General features: G+C 47.5%; 1 protein-coding gene across 1 annotated transcript in view; it reads right to left on the reverse strand.

Annotated features, from left to right (window-relative positions):
- Nucleotides 1–22128, reverse strand: part of JAZF1 (JAZF zinc finger 1) — a 296223-nt gene that overhangs the window by 21058 nt on the left and 253037 nt on the right. The window contains exon 3 of the mRNA XM_016135954.2: nucleotides 21112–21308. Within this exon, the coding sequence (XP_015991440.1) occupies nucleotides 21112–21308 (197 nt within the window). The remainder of the gene's footprint in view (nucleotides 1–21111; nucleotides 21309–22128) is intronic.

The raw sequence follows: 22128 nt of genomic DNA on the forward strand, positions 1-22128 counted from the left end.
CTGCTCCTCCCTTCTCCTCCCTTTTCCAAGACTCAGGACCAAACCCCAGCAGGGGCTTCTATTTGTGTCACTTCCCTGTGTGGTAACCCCACGGGAGACCTGAGGGGCTGCTTCTGGCTTCTTTTCCAGGAAAGGGCAGGCCAGAAAGGCCCTGGTGGGAAGTAGGCTTTGTCCATCACACACACACACACACACACACACACACACACACACACACGGCGACAAGCGACAGCATCTCACCCCCCTTCTGCCATGTTCCCTTAGAGTTAGGAAACGGTATTTCTACCGAGATCTGACTCTCTGTGCCAAGCAGAGGAGGAGTTTATTTTGGATTTCTGTGTCTCACTTTCCTAGAGCCTCCCACTAACCGGCCCCTCCTGACTTCATGGAAAAGCCCGCCCCCCGCTAGCTCCTCTCCTCCGGGGCCTCCCGGGAGGTGCTTTCACTACTTTGTGCCTCTCATGTCCCTCGGCTCCTGCTCTTCCGCCTGCTCTGGCCTCCACCTGCCCACTTCATGCATGTTTTCCGGGTCTGCTTTTGGCTCCCGAAGAGCCTGGACTCTGTCTTATGCTTCTCTCCTGCACTTATAAGTCCGGAGTAAGCCTCAGTACCTACTTTTGGACTGGTTTAAAAATGCCCAAGCTTGACCTTTCTAAAATGCCATCACTGGGCCATAAAATAAAATTTCCAGGCTGAAAAGCACGTCAGTCTTCTGTGCCAACCTCCCCTCCTGTGGAGGACGAGATCAAGGCGCAGGGAGGTGACCTATCTCTCTGGTCACTCACTCGGCAAAGGTCCAGACACATTCTGGATGCCCGTCTCCTGCCAATGTCCCATCAGAGGCTTCCTGGATCAAATAAACGGGGAACCTGGCATGTGTAAGCCAGGTGACAGAGGTCTCCCTCCTTCCACAGAGGCAGCAGGTAGGCTGTTCCCAACTCGCTCCCAGGCGCTGGCTCAGTGAACACGCCCAGTCCTCCACGACTGAGTCTACTCAAACGAGAGGCCCATTTACTTTTGAAAACTACAGATAGTTAGCGATGCTTCCTACATTGTTATGACTGGGTCCGCGTATCCCCCAGCCATGATCTGTATACACAGACGCAGCTCAGAAACAGGCAAAGAATAAGTGGTTAAATCCCTTCTCTTAAACTGTCCCTTGACTGTCAAAAGGTAGAAGAAGTTGGGTCCTGAGGGAAAAATGAAGGTGAGAATTTTCGATCCTAAGTTCTCCTATCGCCGAATTCCTTTCCTGCCCCATCCTCCTCCCCACTCTGGTTTAGAGTTTGATTTGTGGCCAGCACTAAATCCAAATGGTCCATTTTTCAAATCAATCCTGGCCCAGAGGCACAAAGGTCGGCCTTGAACGAGCAAAGGCAGTCCTGCGTGTCAAAGGCTTGTGATGTTTGCAATGCGATTACTACTACCCCTAGCCACCCTCCATTTCTCAGCCTGGGCCTGGCGAACTATTTTCCCCTTGCGTTTATTTTGCTCTGTAAGGAGACTGTTCCTCCTCATCCAAAGGCAAACCAACGACCCTTTGCAAATCCTGTTAAATCGTATGTCATCCACAGATTTCCTAACGGGATAATCCATGTGTCGCAGACTATAAAGGAAGCATTTTCCAGCTGCCTAAATGAGGATTAACGAACAGATATTCGGCAAACCTTTGGGGAGACACAAGAAAACCTGGGGAACGGGCACCGTCGTCAAGGCCCGGGCGACGTGCCTCGTGTGCATTTGTAAACGGCCGCTTCGAACCACTTCGGAGGCGTGATTTTCAAGTCGTGGCATCCATGACATGTTTTATATGACTGCATTTTTCTAAAAAAGTGGAACTTCAGAAAGCCAAACCCCAAATGCGTATTACATGGTGGGCTCAACTTTTTCCCTTTGTTTGTGAGGCGGGGGGCGGGGGGGGGGAGCACTGGAGTGAGAAGGCGGGGGTGGGGGGGGTGAGGGGGGGTGGGGGACGGAGCGGGGGGCGCCCCAGCTGCCCGAGCGCCGGCGGGCACGGAGAAAGCCTGGGCGCTGCCGCCGCCTGCGCTCCGGTCGGCCGGGCTCCTTTTGGGACCAGGCGGCCGAGGCACGTGAGGTGCTAAAGAAAACTGTCGTAACGTCACCGCACGCGGCGCTGTCGCGGCTTTACGGGCACCGGAGTCTCCGGAGGTCATTCATTCTTCATTCTTAAACGCCCTCCTCCGCACCCCCGAAAAACTCCGTTCTCCACAGAAAAAGGCCTTTCAAATAATGAACGGCCATCTGTTTCACAGAGCACAGAAAAAAAAAAAAAAACCACGACAAACCGAGTCACTCGGCCTTGGCTGTAAACGGTCTTACACAAGATGTCTACACCGCCACATAGACGAAACGCACGCTGTTAACCACTTGCAGTGCAACGACAGAAAATGCGCGGGGCTCTCTGCAGTTCGCCGAGCTGCAGGGCGTTTTACGGTGCCGTTTTATTTATAGCGAAGGAGCGTAAATAAATACATTAAAAGTCGAACAGACCCCTCCCGCCGGAGGCCTACTCTGCGAATTAACCGTGCAGGAATGAGAGCCGCGCCGGCTGGAACCCCGGCCCCGGCGCTCGGTGGCGCGGGCGGCCCGGGCAGGTACGGGTCTGAGGAGGACGCGAAGGAGGGCATTTTCCACCTTCGGCCAGCGATGTTAATTGAACTTTGGCAAATGTTTAAAGATTTCTCTCTCCGTGTTTAAGAAAGAATTAAAAACAGTTGAGCTGAGGAAAATGAACATCTGTTCCTGACTTACACTCACGACCACAATGAAAAACATTCGTAATTAAAGCGATTTTGCTTCCTTGTTAGCCGGATCTGTAATCTTGGGTTAAAAATACGAATGCGGAGGCTCCGTGTTGTCTTTGGGGCTTTTCTTCTGATGGCTGCTTGTAAAAGAGGCAGTTCACGGGGAAGGGCTTTTCTTCCGCTGGGATCACAATGTCAGGAAACAGATCTGCGCAGGAGGCCGGGGACGGCGGCAGGGAGGGCCCGCGCCACCGGGCCCGGCCGGCGGGGCCATGCCACGGTCCTCGAGAAGCGTTTTATACCTGGGATTTAAATGCTTTACGGCCGCGTAAAAAAAAAAAAAAACCAGAGCCGTTTCGGGCCCAAACATAAACACTGCGATGTCAACAAGGCTGGCTTCTGTTGAGCGAGCCGGGCACAGGTTCCTTACGGACTGGGAGGGACCCGCGTGTCTCGCACAACGGCGCTGAGAAGTCTCCCACATCTGGTCCCTTCCCGTCCGACGTGCAGAAACTTCATGGAGAAAACCAAGTCGGTCTCCATCCGTCCACCCTGGTTATTGAAACAGCCCCCCGACCCGCCAGCCGCACCTCGCTGCCCTCCCGTCCGTCCGAGCTCCTGCTGCAACGCCCCCCGCCCCCCAAAGGGCTTCACCCCATCACGTCGCTCTTTGAGTACACGTCACTCACTCCTCTCGTCAGAAATGGCTCCCTGCTGCCAACTCCACTCGACACAGACCCCGCGGCCTAGCATCCTACGTCTGTGTGAGGGCTTCTGAATCCTGCACACCAGCCTACCTGGTGTGTCTGCAATCACTGGTCTCTGAACCATCTCTGTGCTGTCCGCCAGGTTTTGGGGCTTGGACTACGCAACCCAACACACCCTACCCTGTACTCGTCTTTGGAGACCTCCCAGGTAACTGTTGCCAAGCGGAAGTGACTTCTCCTTCGTCAGTTATGACACTCAACTTAAGGCTCCTAGGTTCAAAGTCTTACAGGAGCTTCACTTGCACACATGCCTTCCTGTCTCTCTAGGTCACCTCCTTGAGGTCACTGGTTCTTTTCCATTCACCTTTGCCCCCCTCTCCCACCCCGCACCAGGCACCGGGTCACCCAGTAACAGTCATTAGACCCAGCTCCTCGGTCGTCTCTATTCTACAGTTGGCATAACATTTTTTGATTCTTGTCTGATATGCTGCTGATAAGGTAAACGCAGAGGCGTTGATGCGGTCATTACATGGACCAGAAACAATCATACTCACTTCCATCGATGATGTGTAATCTGGCCAAACACGTTTGCCAGGCACGGATTCTAACTGCAACGACCATGTTAATTCGTCCCTTTACTTGGTCAGGGCAAGAGGGAATTCATCGTTACTCATTATTTAACGTTGTTTTGGAAAAACCTTACGACAGTATAAAGGAGCTAATCTAAAGTTCAGCACTGCCTCGCCTGCCAAAGGTCTGGGGGCCTCTGCCGGGGGAGGCTGGCCACATCCCCGCACCAGGAAATCCACCCACGTACAGGGGACGAAGCTGGAAAAAATCCCCACGGAAAAAAGGGAGGGTAGAAGACTGTCGTGCCCTCAGCAGAATGTGAGGCTTTTTCCGAGGCTTTGGAAAATAAGTCTGGACAGTTTCCTTTCAAAGTGGTATTGGCTCAGCCCGCCTCTCTCTTGCCCTGCCGCCCCCTCAGAAACGAACCCCAGAAGTGCTGAGGGAGCCCCGATGTTCTTCCTGGCCTCAGCATGAGCGGGAAGAGCCGTAAATCAATGAAGGAAGCCGAGGCTCCTGCCACGTGCAGAACCCACCCACCAATTTATGAGGATCCGATCATTCTGACAGACATCTGAGCCTTAGGTCCCCACGAAAGGCATGACTACATGGGAACGTTCCTGTAACTTAGGAAACAGCTATTCTTTCAAGCTTCCTCACCATATTAGGATATGCCTCGACATCAAACAACATCAAAGAAGCATGGCCTGAATCAGGCCAGTCAGCAAACCTTGGATTTCAGAGCGACCTGTCCGGGAAAACTGCTCGCTGTCACGGGGCAATGACCCAGAGGAGAGACGGTGCGGCGTGATACTGGTTTTGCACCTGGGCAGCACTATTGATCAGACGGCCTTCAGGTCATCGAGACTGGCCTTGGGGAACAGGAAGCCGAGCGGTCGCTGGGCAGTTCCGATTTCTAGCTCTGCCCCTCCGGGTCACCGGGAAAGTTGGGGAACTGCTGAAATACAGTCTGTCGTGAGAGGTGGTTGAGGGTTTAAGACGATGTCTTGATTCTGAAACAGAGCCCTTGTTTGTGCTTTGCCCCGAGAACCTGCTCCTGCCCCTTCACGCTCAGGGAAGGGCACCACCGCCCACTCGGCGGCTCCCGGAGAACCCCGCAGTCGGCGCGCTCTCCGGCTCCCGCGGGCTCCCCCTGCAACACCGCCTGCGCCCACCTCACCTACGTCTCCACCTGGTCCTAGTCCCATTGCTACCGCCTCCCCGAGCTGATGCGACAGACGCCCCCGCCCCTTTAGCCATTCTCGGTCCACCCCCCAACTTTCATGCATCAGCCAGAATAACCTTTTAAACATATAAAAGCAGGCCGCGACATTCTCCTGTTTGAGATCCTCCACTGGCTTCCCAGCACACTCGGAAGCTGGGCGAACTCCTGTCTCCGGGGCACGCCTCTCCCTGCCAGCCCGTCTGAGCCAGCCAGCTTCACAGTCCTCTTCTGGATCTGACTAAGAGGGACTCATTCTCGAAACCCAGTTTGGATACTGCCGCCTCTAAGAAGCGACTCCCCCATGCCAGCGCCCGGCCGGGCGCCCCTTCCTCCCGCGGCCACGCAGAGCGTTCTCCGTCAGGGATCTCAGCGTCCTGGGTGGGTTTTACGGTCTCCCTCCCCCACCAGCCTCTGGGGCGGGCTGCTTACGGACAGGGGTCATGTCTGTCTGTTACTCGTTGTACATCTGCTCGACACGTAGGAGGCACTCGAATGTCTGCTCTGAGCATCGACGAGGATACCGCTCTCAATTACACCTGGACAGCAAAGCCTCAGCCCCAGAGCGCAGGGTGTCCTGGGCACTTCGGAAGGGCACACAGACGAAGCACCTCTCGCTGCTCATGTTTTCAGTAGTCACGGAGGACGGCGACCGGTACGCTTCGGAGAGCTGGGCGCCCAACTCACTCGCAGGGTAGTGTGGCCGGGCAGTTACTTGACCCCTCTGACCCTCCCGCTGCCGTTCATATACAAAACGGGCATGTGACTAATGCGCTTAGCAGAGTGCCCAGCGCCTGCCAGCTGTCCCCACATGGAGACTCCATGGTCATTCTCACTCCTCCGGGAGGGCGCCCCACTAGGCTCACTCTAACGCCCCCTGCCAGGGCGTGCGGGCCAGAGGGTCTCTCTTCCATCGGCTTCGGTAATGATTTTATCGCATCAATCGTGCCTTCCGATCTGCAGGGCACACGGTTCCATTTCCCAGGCTCGTCAGCGCCACCGTCCTCACAGCTGCCAGCCCTGGGCCGAGAGCACTGGGTGAGAAGTCTGACTCCTTCTGAATCTCTCACCGGGCAAGCTTTGCCAGTCTAGTTTCTTAAAATGTCACGCATGAAGCTGCTTTTATCTCACGCATCAATAATTAGGCAAGAAAGAAAAAGGAACAGGTACCGTCGGATCCTTCTCAAAAATAAATCGTGAAAATAAAATCCCAGACAGCGTACTAGGCGTAAACTGCAAGGCGGGGGCAAGGCCGTGCAGATACCAATAAGGCAGGGATCACGAGCTGGGGCTGGGGGCAGGTTTCCACAGTGAGCGCTCTCTGCTCGAGAGCCCTTCAGGACCAGAGGCGGCCTTTCCCAGCGCTGCTTCGTACGTAGCCTGGAAATCCCCACGAGCGATGCCTTCACCGGCCGGCATGGTCTACACAAGAGGGTTACTCTTTGGTGAAACTGCTCCTTGAAGAGGTTACTGCGAAAATTCCCTACAACTAATTCTGACGGGCGGCCTAGCAGGGGGCGCTGGGCTTAGGCCAAGGCGGGAAAGCCGGTTTCCCCAGCTTTATCAGGATGGCCTTTATTCTCTCTCCCGTCAAAACAAGGACAGGAAAGGGGAAGAGGAGCTCTCACGAGAAAGTAACAAGAAAGAACAAGACATGAAGGCTGCCCGCGGCTGCCTGCCAGGGCTGACCCTTCTCTGATCATTGTCCTGGTTTATTTTACCGACGTAAATGATTTCTACTTTCTCAGCAACTTCAGATCTTTAGGAGCGAGCGTGGAAAGAAAGATGCAATGGTCTGAACTGGGTACGGGATAAAATACTTCCAAAAATATCAGAGTCGTGGCGCTAAAACCCAAGAGGAACTCACAGCTATTTCCACCTCGGGTTTACAGGACCGACAGAGGTGGGTGGCTGAATGTGTTCCCTCAATACTTGGGAGAAACAATTTTCACTGACCGCAGGACAGAGCTGAGAGAGGATGTCTGTCTAAAGAGCCTTAGGTTCTGGTCAGCTGACTCTCTGGGAGGGGAAAGCAAGTTCTGGCAGATTATCTTCTCCAGAACCTTCCAGACCACAGCTGCCCACACAGGGGCCTTCTCTGCCCTTTGTGCTGCTCCGGATGACTCTGCACCAGGACAGACACAGTGCCCTCACGGGAATCCTACTTGTCGTGACATAGTTTCTTCTCTTTGCCATTGCGTTGCTTAGGGTGCAGACTGTATCTTCTTCCATTTTCGCTACATTCTGCTGGGCCTAGCATGCTAAGTGCTTGATCCACGCCTGAGATGCATAACTGAGTAAACAAAGGAGACATTTCTACCGAAATTAAAAAAGGCATGGAGAGAAAAAGCATTTTTCTTCCTCCTTGCAGTTTAGCTCTATTAAAGGGCCTTGTATTTATTCTGGGGATGGGGAGTCTGGGAACATTCCAGGATCTGCAGGCCCAGAAGGAATTTGGCCATGGTTATGAGGTCTCGTGAATGGAGGACTATAAATATAACACGACCGACTAGGAAAACACACTTGGTATTCTGTAGTGGCTGAAGTGTGAGTGAAAGGAAAAGCAGTAGAAGAGGTATCAGGAAGCCTGGACTTTGGTTCTGTTTTGACCCAATTTGGTTAACGTGACCAATTTGGGCTCGACACTACACTTGTATGAAGGAGTGAGTCTAGGGGGCTGGCTTTCAAATTTTCTGGCCCCCCTGCCCCCTCGCCACCCACAAAACTAAGACCAAGTTTCCCGAGACAATACTTAGCCTTGCCAAGTGTGAAGCATCTATTTCTATTTCTATTCTTTTTTTTTTTTTTTTAATGCTGGTCATAACATACGAATTATAACAGCCAGTGACCTCTACTTAGATCTCACGCAGTCTGCCATGCTGTTCTCCTCCTTTGCTTTCTTTGATGAGGAGAAGTTTTGGGGCAGTAACACACGCCCAAAATCCAGGGGTGTCAGGGAATGACGACTTACATAATAAAGCCACCACGTCACCGTCTACCACAGCAGGTGGAGGAGGGGAAGAAGCTGCTCACTCTCCTCTCTCTGACCCTCACTTTAAAGAGATCAGGAGATGGAACCGGCCCCCTTCCACCCCAGTCTTAGTATCTCTGTCCTTTCTAGGAAACAAGAAGGTGTGAAGCCACCCCAGTCTTAAGACATTTCCTTTTACCAATTTGCCTTTGTCGGTCTCCTATTCTTATAAATATCCTAAAGGCATTTGTACTGAACACAGAAGACCTTGAAAACGAACATGTTAACAACACTACTGCATTGTCGCTGAGTAAACGGAGGCCATTCGGAGTACTTCACAGACGCGCACTCTGAGTTTGTTTGTTTGTTTGTTTTTCTATAACCATGATATTCTCACCCTGACCTTGATCCTTTGGGCTCTATCAGAAAGCAAGGCAAATCTTTGAGAACCTGATTTGCCCTCTGTGTCTTTCCCACATCTCTGCCACCTCTTTCCTGAAAGATTTCACGGAATCACATTACCTGTCATTTGATGGTCACCTACCATCAACATGGTTCATGGCCCTGGAATGGAGCCAACGGAACTGACTCGCACGGGAATTAAACCCATGACCTCAGATTTATTGATACGATGCTCCCGTCACTCGAGCAAATTTTTAAGTCACGGTGCTTGGCTGGTGAGCATCACGAACAGAGAGGAAAGATGACTTTCTCCAAAGGCGCCAAGAACCGGCACTCAGAACAAACTCTGCTTAGTGTCCTTCTCTGACAATGAGAAGAATCAACAACAACTATTAATTGCATATCTAATAATGTGGCTTAGTAGGTTAATAAATTCAGGGTACTCAGAACACATTCTAGACAAGAACTTGATCTCTCTCTGAGGAAGCCACAGATTGCCATCTTCTGGAAGGCGACAAATGAGGCTAAATGTTCTGAGAAAAAATATCCATTTACTTTGCAGTCCTGCCCTCTTTCCAAAACACACTATCATGTAATAGAAAATACAGACAGTGTAAACAGAAGTTGCAGGAGGCTGTGAAATGCTATTTTTAAGAAGCACAATTATGAAGATGAGACTACTTTCAAGTTTATATACAGCATAACTCATTTTCTAGTTTGCCCTCCTTGCTTGAGAGAATTAAGACGACGATGCTCATCTGTATGCACATTTATAGCTTTAGCCCATGGACTCCCACGTGGCAAAGGACAAGCCTTCTAGTCTTGGCAAACCCTCCTTTTTTTGATGATGCCAGGAAACAGATCTTTGCTGAGAAGCAAAAAAGGGAGGGGGAAAAATCCTTTTTGGAATATTTATTACTTTTTCATTTTAGGAAACACGGTCCTATAGATTATTTACAAATGTGTCAACTGGATTCTGCTAAACTTTTAATTTGCTATTTACTTGCCAAGTACCATGAATTAGTCACCAAGGGTGTATTTATGTTTCTGTAATGTGCACTCATTATAGAGTTATTCTAGAAACTCTGATTTATTAAAAAAAATTTTAAATCCCAAATTTTACGCTTGCAGTTACTTCATAATTTTAACTTTATAGTTTTAGTTTCCAAAAGAGGCTTATTCATCTCCCAGGAAAAAAAACCTTCCAGGCTGAGGTGTGTGTCCACACGTGGGGGCACACCTAGCCTAGCCGGTCACAACCAACTGCAAGCCACAGCCCTCGGGCAGCTCACTCGAAAACGAGCGGCGACATTTTCACTTTGTGCTTTAAAAGTTAATCATTTGTCAAGTTTTGTTAGGCTTAAGAAAATAATTTTCCTTGAGGTACAGCACAGCCTCTGCTAAATTGCACACACTGACATTACTGAAACCAAATGGCTTTAATTAAACACTTTTTTTCCCAAAGACCGTTTCCTTTTAACGGCAATGAAATGCCGTTCATAGCATCTGAGTGCTCTGCCAAAATTAACTTCATCAAGGTGATTTTTAGGGAGACTTTCAACACAGTGATGGCCTGGAACTTTGTGTAATATTAGAAAGTGGCCACTTCAGGGGGAGGCTTGGGGTCTTGTTCAAGATATGGGATCACGCCTGTGTCCCAAAAACATCATCCTAAATGGACTGCCCGGCCTTGGTCCCCGCAATTGTTAAGTGCATTGGGGTTCAGCCCAGAGAACACCGGAGTTCTGCCTGGCGGACGGTAGGTGGGAAGGAACAACAGCAGGTCCCTTCTGCCCTTGAATTTACGATGCTCTACAACTGTTTTCCATACAAACGCTGTGACTGGAACTTTAACAGTACAGCGACGGCACATCTTAGCTCCAGATCTCTCGCTGGAAAGCCCGTTTTCACTATTTGCTACAAGAGAAATATGCTTTACATGTATTTTTTTTCCCTTATTTTTTGAACATCATGGCAATTTTGAAAAAGTGTATCTATTTGAAAGCTGAAAAATTCCCCCAGACCCAGGCTGAAAAAGAGATGTCTCCGCTGGCAGCCAATGGCAGGCATTACCGAGCTACTTTATTCAAAATTATTTTGACCAGAGGAAAAGCAGTTTCTCTGAGCGTGACTTATTTTTGGGCCTGTACCCATCTGAAACACCTTGGCTACCTTTTGCCTTTAGAAAAATCGGGTACCTATGCAGAAAAGATAGCACATTACAGCATTATTAGATGTCGAATTCCAGTCTCCCCCCCCCCCCCCCATTAACATTAGCTTCTCAGGAGTGATTTTTTTATGTGTGTTTCTATAGTAAAGAGAGCCTGAACTGGCTAAGTTAAAAATATTTTTTTTTTACTTATTCGGCCCAGTGCAGTATGAAACACATTTGTGATCTGATAAGATCGAGCCAACTTGCTGCTGGTTTGATGAACAGAAATTAACACCAGCATCCGGTTTTCCATGAAGGAACCAAGCCCGTTGGGGGGCAGGGTGCTGGACGCGCACACCAGCGACCTCTCTGTCGCTGGCGCCCGGATTCCAGCAGCCTCGGTGTTTCCCCTCCCGTAAATACCACTGCTTCCTTTTTACCGCATTTCCAAGAAGTCTGAACAAAGCCCTGGGACAGGAGCAGGGAGATTCTGTACCTTGATTGTTTTTTTTTTTTTTTTTTTTTTTTTTTTTTTGAGCAAGAACAAATGAGCTCAAAGCATTCCCGTTTTTTCCTGCAGATTCTTTCTTCAGCGCTCTGCGGCAGGGTGTGCCTGGGGACCATTTCATTGTGAAAACTAGACCCACATGGAAAAGACATTAAAATAGGGTTGCTGCCGTGATACCCGCAAAGATGAAAGGGCTTCTCCGATTTTAATAATATTTCGGAGGAGAGGGAAAAAGAAAAAGCTTCTTTGGAAAGGTCCACCTTCAGTCCCGCTCCAAATCCGTCAGGTGTTAAGTCTCCATCGCCTCTCCGGGTGAGGTGTATGGGAGCTCTGAGCGCCGGTGTGTTTATTCGCGTTTTCGGTGGAATCCGCACCACTTTCCGGGCTTACAATACGCTGCTCTCTTCGGTACTCGTATTTCGGTTCTTGTACTTGCTTCCAAAGGAAAATCACTGGGAAGTGTGCACTGACGGGCGTTGGCACATAAGCGAGAGCTGGACTCTGACTTAAAGAGGTTACATTCTTTCGGGGGGTGGGGGCACGTGTGCGCACAGCAGTCTTCATGTGCGCCCTTTAAAATAACTCTATCTTGTGATGTTTCTCGATATTTTTTTGGCCGGCGCAGAGACCCACGCTGGGACAAAGAAAGAGCAACAACGATCGATCGATCCAGGGCCAAAGCCTGGCCGCGAACTGTGTTTCTAGCGCTAGGTGAAATACGACTGTGGAGAGCTTAATGATTTCTTGGGGGAATTCTTCACAGAAGACTTATTATCTTTATTGCGTTTGCTGAAACGGTAACAGTTAATAGTGGAGATGAAACTGAGGTTTGTAACGAAATGTAAACAGTGCAAGATGGCCTTGCTAAACTGGTAGGCCTTACAAATATTTTCATTAGAAGGTAAATTATAGATACCTTCTGTTACTGTAAATATTAAGTCTGAAGATAAGCGCTATGAAAGGGCTGCCTATTACAGAGTGTCGGAGGATGTGCTCGGCAGGGGCTGAAATGGAGCAGCCTTAATTTTCCTTCCCGTAAGAGTCTCGACATTACGAAGCACTCTTCGTCTCACAGGAAGCAAAGCATTTTGGATGTTTGGAAGATCCAGATGCTAAGCTATTCTATCAGGAACGTTTTCAGTTATTAACTAATTCTAACTATGACTTAAGACCGAGTGTTTGGCAACTGGCTTTTGTCTTTCCCTCTTCTTTTCTCTCTCTCTCTCTCTCTCTCTCTCTCTCTCTAATACGTGTTGCAATTGTCTGATTTGACCACATGGCTGTTTCCTCCATGTTCCTACGCTAAGAAAGCCAAGAATAAGGATTCCATGTACTGTCTTTCTCCAATGGAGAGGAAATTCCAGAGATTTTCCTGCTCTACCTCCTGCCTTTATTCACTTCTTTTGTCCTCACGTGATTGTTTATAGAGGAAACGCTATTTGCCCAATCGAGGGATGGATGGGTGGGGGCCGTGGGCCCCAGCTCCTCCTTTCTGCCTGGGCCGCCGGTTCCTGTGGTTTCAACTGAGGTAAACACATATGGGGCAATGCACGGATCTTAATTATGGAATTTGGTGAGTTTGATACTTGTGCACCCTTGTGTAACCAACGTCTCAATCAAGATCTGGAATACAGCTACCATTCCAGCACGTTCTCTTGTGTGTGACCCTTCCCCACTCCTCCCCTTAGGTCAGCTACTTCTTGATTTCTATCACTACAGGTCAGTTCACCTGTGCTGGAATTTCATACCTCCTCTTCTGTGTCTGGCTTCTTTCACTCAATATGTTTTTGAGATTCTTCTTCTTCTTTTTTTTTTTTGGTGGATCAGTACTTTGTTCCTTTTTATTGCTAAATAGTAATCCATCATGTGGCTAGATCACAATTTGTTTATCCATTTTCCTGTCAATGGACTGCATAATAGTGGGGCCTACTGGGAATAAAGCTGCTCTGAACACCCCTGCACCTGTCCTGTGCGGACATGTTTTCATTCTTCTTGGGTAAATACCTAGAGTGGAATCACCAGGCCAACATCGCTTTGGTTTTGGAGCCATGACGAGGCTGTATGACCTCTGCGGGTCTTGCGCTCCTCAGCTGGGCAGAGGAACAGTGACATCAATGTCTTCCCTCTCAGAGCAGCTCTTCATAGGAAGGAGGGCAGGGAGTTTCCAAGATGCTGTAGTCGAAACTCATCTGGTCCTCTAGACCGTGAGATGTCCTTTATATGGCCCTGTGACCTTGATGTATGTATCTTATTGGTGAGATGTTCAGTTCTTCCACGTCTTAAAGGGAATCAAAAATGTAAAAGGACCTCAAAGTGGGTGGGGCCAAGGAGCATCTCCACCCCCACCCCAGCTGTGATGATGGTTGGGCCTATGTGGGCACATCCTTTGACCAGAGGGAATACAGCTCATTAACGAGTGTATCCATCTGTTAAAACACACCATATTTTGTTTTCTTACTGCTTTGAATTTCCACTTAATAGGATTATTATTGCTATTTTTACTAAAAAGAAAAACAGGACATAAAAATCTGTAAACTTGCTAACTCTTTACTTCTATCATCCGTTGGTCACACCATGGTTAGCTTAAATACTCCTGAATTGATGGGAACAAACAGAGTCATTTCTGTGTTCAGTCAGGTACGTGCCCATTGCCCAGAGCAGGTCATGAGCAAATCCCGCCGGAACCAGCCTTCCCTGTGTGGACCAAAACGAAACACGCTCAAGCAGTCCCGGCCAGGGCTGGTGAGAGGCTGTCTGCCCAAAGGGCAGGATTCAGTTCAGGGCGAATTGCATCTTCTTTGTTTTGAACATGAGATAAAGCTACTTCAAGAAGCCCTAATTAACCTGACAACATCAGCCATTTCCACCAGTGACAGCCTGTAGTTCCTGAACATGCCGACCTTATTTACCAGGGGAGGGTATGTATCTTGAGCGCAGAGTACGGCACTTCCGAAGCCGATGATCTTTCTCAACTGGCAGTTTAGGTGAGACAGTGTTAACATAATCAGTTGTTTCTGTCCTTTATTTCATTAATCCTCATGGTGAGGTAGGCATTGCCTCCAATGCACAGATGAGGAAACTGAAGCTTGGAAAGGTGTAAGGCCATCTATCTATCAAGCATCAGAACCAAGATTTGAATCCAGATCTCTCTGGGGCCAAAGGTTGTTACCACTTTACTTCCACGTCCCCACAGTGTTAGAAGGTGGCCCAGGAAACTCCTGGTTGACATTATGACCTTTGTCAACATATCCGGGTTGCTTACTGATGCCCTAAGCTGACATTCCGTAACGATCGGAGGCTATACAACTGTTTGCCCCAAATCAGTTTCCACGGCTCTCACCCTCTTCCCATTCCTTTGGAATTTACATTTGCTCTGCAACATCTAGACACTTCTGAGCGTGAAGATACAGCTGAGTGTGAATCTCTAACTGTGCTAAAACAGCAAAGAGAGGAATGACCTCGTGCATACCTCTGTCTTGCCTTGCTAATCATCAGGGCTGATAATTTAGTCCATCTGTGTATATGTCGTGTTCACGAAGTGTCTGCCCTACCTACACGTATATAACCTGCTTCTGCTAAGAGATGTAAATTCTAAGCTACAAAGATTAGAAACAAGCTTTCTGCTTTTCAATATCTCCAACGCCTGGCACAGTGCCCATAACAAAATAGATGCTCAATAAATTATGTCAAATGAAAAGACACCAAGTCCTGGTGTTGTGGAAAACAGCAGCTACTACAGCAAGTTCTTATTTAAAAGAACCTCAATTTCTTTGCCTTTAAAGTGGGGTTAACAATAATGGTTGCCTGTGTCCCATCAGTGTTAACAAGGATCCAATCAGATGGCGAATGCTTTTGTGCACTATAAAGTGCTAGAATCCATTATTAGTATTACAGATCGGCATTGATTTGATGGTTTTCTTCGATTCAAGAAAACCACCTTTCTGTCTTAAGTGGGATAGTTGTGGGAAAGTAACTGAAATACTATTCTGTTGTTGTCATCCTTACTCTATCAACACTTAGAGTAGCAGGAGAAGATTAAAAATAAATAGCCGCACGAGATGGTAGGGAAGGAAGCAGAATTAGCCATAAGACCGGACCATGGCACTCAGGAAGCAGGATAAAGGTTTTACGAGTCAATCAAAAAAAGAAGATGAAAGGGCAATGATCAGGACAAAGTAGAAGATTAACAAACAAGCAAGCCAACCGCGGGCCAGGAAGGGGTGTGTGAGTGACCCTGAACACAATGTGAGCCAGATAATGCAGCCATTCCTGTCATTCTCCAGCTACAAGGCAGCAAATTTATGTGGAAAGGGAAATATAAATCAAGGCCATTTTCTTTGTAGAAAGATTTGAGGGAATGTTTCTTAGGCATCACCCGGACAGTCGACTCTTTAGGGCAAAGCCTGCTGGAAAAACCAAACCAGGGCCTCAGGAATTCATAAGCAGGTCACGACATTCAGTCGGGCTGAAATATTTTGCTTCTCTTTTCTCATTTCCACCATTCAAAAGAACAGGACTTATCTCCCTAAGGATTCTCCTTCTACTTCATTCTCTCTTTTTTTTTTTTGGGAGAATAGCGGGAAGGGTGTTAGTTTAGGCCTTAGTTATTCTTTTTCTAAGACTTTCTGCCTTTATTAAGCCTGTTTAAGTTTATTTTACTGTTTAAAATACAAGGCATGGGGGAGAGAGTTCCCTTCACCTCCATTCAGAGGGAATGTCTAAATGTCAGGCAAAAATCTATCAGTTCTACGTCTGTGTTACAGAGTAATTTCTATCCTGAGGGAAAAATGAATACTTTACTTTTTAAAATGATCTGCCGCATATCAGTAACTCCTGAAAATTTCAAAATCCTTCTAAGTTGGACAATTTATTACGAAAGCCATAAAGGAATGTTAAGGGTCTACTATAAGGCCAAATAGCAAGAGATACGAGAATGTGAAATGAAATAACAATGCAGGAACTTAAATTATGCATGACAGATGCACTCTCAGGCAGCCTAAACAAATAAGAAAACAAAAAAATCGGTTTTATTTCGTTGGGTGCCTTTCTCTGGTTTAATACTTGAATATGTTCCCCCCCGAGTCAGCCAAAATATATACACAAATATTTTCCAAGAGAGCCTCTGCAATGCTCTTATAACCAGAAATCCAGCCAACTCTTTCCATGGCTTCTCCATTAAGACATAAGCGAGCATCTGTTCAGTCTCTGTGGACTCATTTCCGAGTCTCAGCGAGGGGGATGCAGCAATCTTCCTCCAGGCAAGGTGGAAATATGTTAACCCAAGCAGGAAAACACACAGCTATGACAGCCAGGCGGGCCACATTTTAAAAAGTGGTTTCTCAGCTCCGGCTATAGGTGAGAATTACCTAGCTCAAGAGAGCGTTTAAAAACTCCCGATGTCCAAGCCTCAGCCACCAATCAAATCAGTCACAGGGGTGGAGCCCAGGCTAAAGGTTTAAAAATTCTCTGGGTGATTTCCATCTTCGGCCTGATTGAGAGTCACTCTTTTAAGAGACTCAGTGGGCAGATAAGGGGACAGAAAAACAATTTGCTTTCTTAACTAAGCTATAGGCACTAATAACCAAACCAACCTGCTAGCTAATGATGGATGCAAAGCTAACTTAAGGCCTTTCCTATGGGGCAGGGAAGGGGGTTGGTTAGGTCAGAGTAATTCTGACTGTATCTTCCAGTTACATGTACTAAAATAACTGTTTTAGTTACAAAAGTAATACAGGCTCATGTTAGAAAACAGGGGGAAAAATAACATCCATCTTTCTATCATATTGAGGTAACCATAGATCACTTTTTTGGAGTAAAAACATAAGATTGGGATCATACTGAGCATTTAGTTTTGTAACAGGATCATGTGAAAACCTTTCCTTGTTGTTATAGGATGACTTACGACACTGTTATGAATGTCTGTGAAGCAACCCAGAGTTTGACATGACCATTATTTACTAGTTGGTGCTTGACTGTTGCTTTAGGTTTTTATTCACAGACACAATTAGGACCATGATCCCTTGAACTGCACATTAAGATTAATCTAATAGATATTAAAAGGATATAACAGTGGTATAACGGTAAGGTGAGGAGAGGGCAAGTCCTGACAGGCAGCAGCACGGCCGGTTTTGCTGGTGTAAACACTCCTACCACGGCCGATTTCAAGATGAGTCCTTTTGGAGCTGTCTAGTTAACTGGGACAGCCAGTTACTACATTAAAAAAATGTAGTAATGTGGAGAGAAAGCACGAATACACTGGAAAGACCACCTTTTAATGAACAGATAAATGTGAAGCTTTGTGCAAGTTAATCTTATCAAGCCTCTATTTCTTTATTTATGGGAATAGCATTGTCTTCCGTGGGGCCGGTGTTAGGATTAAAAACAACATCGCATATAAAGGATACGGTAAGCACAGATAATAAACACTCTACAGATGTCAGCTGCCTTTCTTAGTAATTACACTGTAGATATTATTACTTCTAAAGGAGAAGGGTATGAATTGTTTTAACTTTATTTTCAGGGAATTTAATTATGTTTATCTTTAAATTCCATATCTTTATGATTTAAACCATAGGTAGCAAACCATGGCCTACGACCCCAATCTGGCCTGGTTTTACAAGTAAAGTTTTACAAAAACTCTGCGTTTTAGTGGACCCCTCCCCTCACCCCCCATTTGTTTATGCAGGTCTATAGCTGCTTTCAGAGTGCAAGGGTAGAGAAGTGTTTACTATCTGGTCCTGGACAGAAAGTTTGTTGATCCATGATTTAAACCATTCTAACCTATCCTTAAGTGAATACTTTCTTTTTGTACATACTAAAAAAGCAAGCTGAGCAAATAAGGCGAGGAAATGAAAGAGATGAGATGATTCTCCTACAGTCTGAAAACTGCAAAATAAATCTCGGTTCCAAGAATACCCAAGAAATACTTGAAACTCTAGGATAAAGCTGAGCTCCAATTCAGTAAATTTTAAAGAATATTTTGCAAATGAAATTTTCTAGATGATGACTATTACTTCTGGACCAGGAATGTACCTTGAGTACGGAACTTGGAAGAGTAAACTGAAGGAGTAGAAACATGGGCTATTATTTATAACCTGGCAATGTAAGTGACTGAAACCACATTAGTCAGGCAAAATAAGCTGATCTCTCTAACTACAGGTAAAATAACATTTCCGACATTGAAAAATGTACACAATCAAAATTATACAGGGTAGGGGTTTAAGAAACCATTTCCCCTGCTAATTTTTGATGTTTATGTGGAATGTTTTTCAAGCAGCAAATAACTTACCAATGATCTTAACAGACGGAGAATGATACATCTTTACCACAACATAAATTAATTCTCTGAGTGGGAAATTGCTAGAATAGGCAAGATGTCAGAAAGATTTCTTTATGTCTGAAGGAAAGGAAATGATTCCACTTCTTCCAAACATTCTTACATGAAAAATAATAAACTCTCACTTTTAAACTGTCTTGATTTTCGTGGGGGTCTAAGGCGCCCTTACTGACTGGGGCACTCACGGTTATCTGGTGTTGGCCATGAGTCGGTCGATATTAAGTCAGGTATAAAACAGACGCAGGTGTCAAACTGCCCCCATAATTCATATTATACGTGAATGAATATTCATAGAAACACTCAGAAAAAAGGATCACGGAATTACATTCACACAGCATTCCTTAGAGTCCCACAGTAAATGTCACACAAAGATCTTAGAAAGTAAATCTTCACAGAGTAAAATGAAAGGGGAACGACTGGCCTATCTGAGCGACTGGACAAATACCTAACGCAAATGAACCAGTTCGTCCTCTGTAGAAGAATGACCCTGATTTTGTTCCCGAAGCAACTATTTGAAAACTCCAGATGACAGAGACGAACATTTATTGAATGTTGGGTAGGTACATAGGCTATCACATTCAACTCACACCAAAAACCTGCAAAATGGGGATGGTACTATCAGAAAATTTTAAAGGGAGTTCAGGTACGAACTCTGGTCCGTCTGCCTTCCATGCCTATCCTGTTTTCAAAATACCCAATCCTGTCAGAACCCAGGGTGTCTGTTGACCATGAGTCTCCTGAGATGCCCCTAGAAAAAGAGGTCCCATAGTCGAGGTTAATTTGACTAAGTTCGAGAAACTTACTAAATCTTCCCCTTGGAGAACAACAACATATATTGAAGCCCGGCGTGAAAGAAACCAGTTTACCTCTGTTCAACCCGTCATGTCTCCAAACTTATTAGGGAATCCCTTCTCCCCACCTACTAAGTAATAGGGTCGGCGCACTGTGTCTGTGGGTTCCACATCCACGGATTCCACCAACTGTGGATCGAAAAACTTAGGAAAGGAACCTTGCGTTGTCCCTGACGTGTGCCATGCAGTTAGGTCTACAGTGGTTGCATCTATACTGAACACTTACAGACTTTTTTTCTCGTTATTTCCCAAACAATATGGTACAACAACTATCTACGTACATAGCGCTCGCATTGCATTAGGTGTAATAAGTAATCGAGAGGTGATTTAAAGTATACGGAAGATGTGTTTATGGTATACGAAAATACTGCACCCTTTTGTAGAAGCAACTGGAGCATCTGTAGGGGGTCCTGAAACCAGCCCCCCGAGGATGCTGAAGGATGACTGCATTCTGAAACACACCGCACGAAACACTACTGTCGTCCCCTTTGCAAGACGTCCCCTTGGCTGGATGCTCCTCCTTCCCCGCTTTCCCTGTTTGACGCCTACTTAATCTCTCATGGGAAGCCGTTCCTGACTGGGTGGGGCTTCTACCCGGATGCTCTCGTGCCACCGAGTCCTTCTATGTGTCACCTGTCGTGCCTACAATGCCATCTTTACTGGTGTATTTATATGATGAATGCCGGTTTACACTCCTGCTGAGGGGAAGGGAGAAATATGCCATGCTTCTCAGACGGGAAAACGAAGAAGGACGTTTCCGGCCGCTCTCTACCATCCTTACTCGCTCCTGCTCACGGACGAGCAACGACTTAATGGCCCTCTGAGCTGGGAAGCAGGGACTGCACCCGGTTCAGCTGAGGACTCAGGGTGCGTCCCGCTCTGCTCGTACTCCAGGGTCAGCTTAGAAGGGCCGTTTGGGAAACAAACTAAAGCCAGGGAAGACATACCAGGAAGCGCGATGGTTACAGACCCAAGATCCGTTCCCCGGTTCAGCTCTGTCCACTAATAAAGCTGACTTTGATCGCCACCTCTGACTCTGACCTTTCAGCCGCTCCCACATTTGGGAGGGGAAGACATGAGTGTGCTTGTGGCCCCCAGAACGCCAGCGTCTTCCACTCAGGACGAGGACGGGGTCTCCTCTGGCTCACTACTGGAGCTTGGTGCCTGGCACACGGGAGGCACTCTCAATGGCTTCTTTTTTAAAAAAATTTGTTTTATAATGGAAACATTTATACATAAGCAAAAATTAGGAGACTGGTATAATGAACCTTTCTATACTCATCACCCAGCTTCATCAATAATCAATACATGGCCATCTTGTTTCATCTACTCAGCCTGACTAAAGCAAGTCCAAGACATCGTCACATAACTTCGTGCGGAATAAATCGTAAAAGTCTGAAGTATCTATGAAACCATCATCACATACATATTATGAACAATTTATAAATATTTCTTCAATCGTAAATAGATGAATGAATCGACACACTCTACAAAGACCAGGAAAGGATCAAAGAGGTGGATCTGAACCATCATCTGCCCTTGGTCCCCAGCCCATGTCTGTCTGTCTGTCTCACACGCACGCATGCACTCGCTCTCTCCCCCGCTCTCTAGGTGGCGCCCGGCCGCTCACCTGTTGGAGTGCTGCTGCGGAACGAGGAGGAGGGGGTGATGGGCGGGGTCACGGGGGGAGTAAGGCTTCCACTGCTGTGACGTGGCGGAGTGGACACATTCCCGCGAGACACGGAGCTGGACAAGGTCAGCGAGAGCTTCGGCTGGATCTTCTTCTTCAGGGACTCCTGCTCACGGCGGGCAGCATCTGTCATGAATCTGAGAAGACAGCACAGGTAAGCAACCGGGGCCATCTACAGAGCAGGAGGACTTACGGCAGTCACCTGAGTTTGAGGGATGCTCCCCCCCACCCCTGCCCCTGGGGAAAGGGGCTGCTCACAGGTCTGCCTGTCTCAAAGCTCTCCATAGAGTCCCTTCCCTGCGTGATGAAACCCTCTCGCTTGCTGTTTGACGGCTGCCCAAAGCCAGGCCGACCTCTTCCCACAGCAAACGCTCCCTGCGGGTACACAGACGCAGCGCAGGCCGCTACGAGGCGAGACAGCCGCCCATCCTGCAAGTGCCCTGACCACCCCGGGGCACAGAGCATCTCCTCCACTTGCGGGCTGGCAGTATTTACGGTTCGTACCCCTCCACCGCCAGGTGACATCACAGCCTCGAGACAACTCTGATTCTTAATACTACTCTAGATGCTCATACTGTTATTTGGGTTTGTTAAGTGTTTCTTGGCTGACTGAAGGGCTTGTCCCCCTCGCCATTAGCTGAAAGGCAAGGATTCGAGTCCCTGTCATTATTGCCGGCTCACTGCCCAGCCCCCTTCATTTACGGAGCGACAAAACGCAGGTCTGCCCCGGCAGACTCAAGAAGACGGGAAGAGAGCCGCACCCGGAGGAAGGCCGCCAGCAAAGGTCTGTCCAGGTTGTGATGTTATCCCTCAGAAAGGCAAAGGTGGTTTTTCGTGATGGTTTCGCCACGGAAGCTTCAAAGTTACTCTTTCAACACGTCTCTCAGGTTAATAACGTTCAAGTTCTTTTTTTTTTCTCACTGTACAAGCTAACATTTCACAAATTCATGTAATATG

Source organism: Rousettus aegyptiacus, unplaced genomic scaffold (genome assembly GCF_014176215.1).
Source record: "Rousettus aegyptiacus isolate mRouAeg1 unplaced genomic scaffold, mRouAeg1.p scaffold_m13_p_13, whole genome shotgun sequence".
Classification (NCBI taxonomy): domain Eukaryota; kingdom Metazoa; phylum Chordata; class Mammalia; order Chiroptera; family Pteropodidae; genus Rousettus; species Rousettus aegyptiacus.